Below are 1006 nucleotides of genomic sequence, written 5' to 3' on the forward strand. Positions count from 1 at the left end.
CTTGTGGTCAAGTTGCTCCAGCAGAAACAGAAACTGGACTCAATCAGACCATTCAGGTCCAGATCAGGGGGGTTGGAGCCAATCACTGTCCCAAAGGAGAGTGTCCCTGGCAGGTAAATCACACCTGAAGTGTCAGTGAAATACCTGCAGCCTAGAGGCTGGAACCAGAACCAGACTGGTGGTCTGATAAAATGGCTGATTTTTAACTTGATTGCCTTCATTTATGTTTATAAAAAGGTTCTGGTTCAGCTRAATGGAAAGAGTCACTGTGGAGGAGTTTTGATCCACCCAGACTGGGTCATCACCGCCGCCCACTGTTTGCATGGCAATGACACCCAGAAACTCACCGTGGTGGCAGGTATGGTATTGTCCTGTCGTGGGCACAATTAACCTCACTAACTCATATCTGCTCATTTAAATTACAGCTTTGCCAATGCTGAACATGGAAAAAAAAATTAGCGTAGTCTAATGCTAAATAAAATGGAAAAAATATTGGTGGAAGGTAACATTAAACAGCTACACAAATAAAAATCAGCAAAGGCTAACACTAAACCACTAAACAGTGATCTCCACTCACGAGGTCACACAAACATATACAGTATACTGCTGTCAAAGGATCGCACAGAGTGAGTTTTTATATCGGTAAAAGAAAGAGACGCTTCCAGAGTGAATTACAACACATCCAACTTCAAGAATCACAGGAAAGTTCAGTTGAAACCAGGGTTGAAATGTTGGCTGGAGGGTCGAGGTCTTTGTCAGATTTAGAAAACGAATGGGACTGTTAAACAGTTGGTGCTTTTACTGGTGTTTAATAACTTAGTTTGCTGTATCTATCATGAGTCTATTTTTAATTACTCGAGCCACTGATTCTGCATTGTTTAGAGAATTCAAGTCCCTAGCGTTTGCTATGGGCCCATTTTTAATTTCCCCTAGCTAACTAGGATCAGATGAACTTTCTAAAAACAAAGATACATGTTTTTATATTTATAAAAATACTATATATATA

General features: G+C 40.3%; 1 protein-coding gene across 1 annotated transcript in view; it reads left to right on the forward strand.

Moving 5' to 3' along the window:
* Positions 1-1006, forward strand: part of LOC106517631 (coagulation factor VII) — a gene marked incomplete in the record, with an annotated part of 5970 nt that overhangs the window by 3644 nt on the left and 1320 nt on the right. Inside the window, 2 exon segments of the mRNA XM_014008591.1 lie at positions 1-113; positions 238-358. Of these exon segments, the coding sequence (XP_013864045.1) occupies positions 1-113; positions 238-358 (234 nt within the window).

This window comes from Austrofundulus limnaeus, unplaced genomic scaffold (genome assembly GCF_001266775.1).
Source record: "Austrofundulus limnaeus strain Quisiro unplaced genomic scaffold, Austrofundulus_limnaeus-1.0 Scaffold51, whole genome shotgun sequence".
Taxonomy (NCBI): Eukaryota; Metazoa; Chordata; class Actinopteri; order Cyprinodontiformes; family Rivulidae; genus Austrofundulus; species Austrofundulus limnaeus.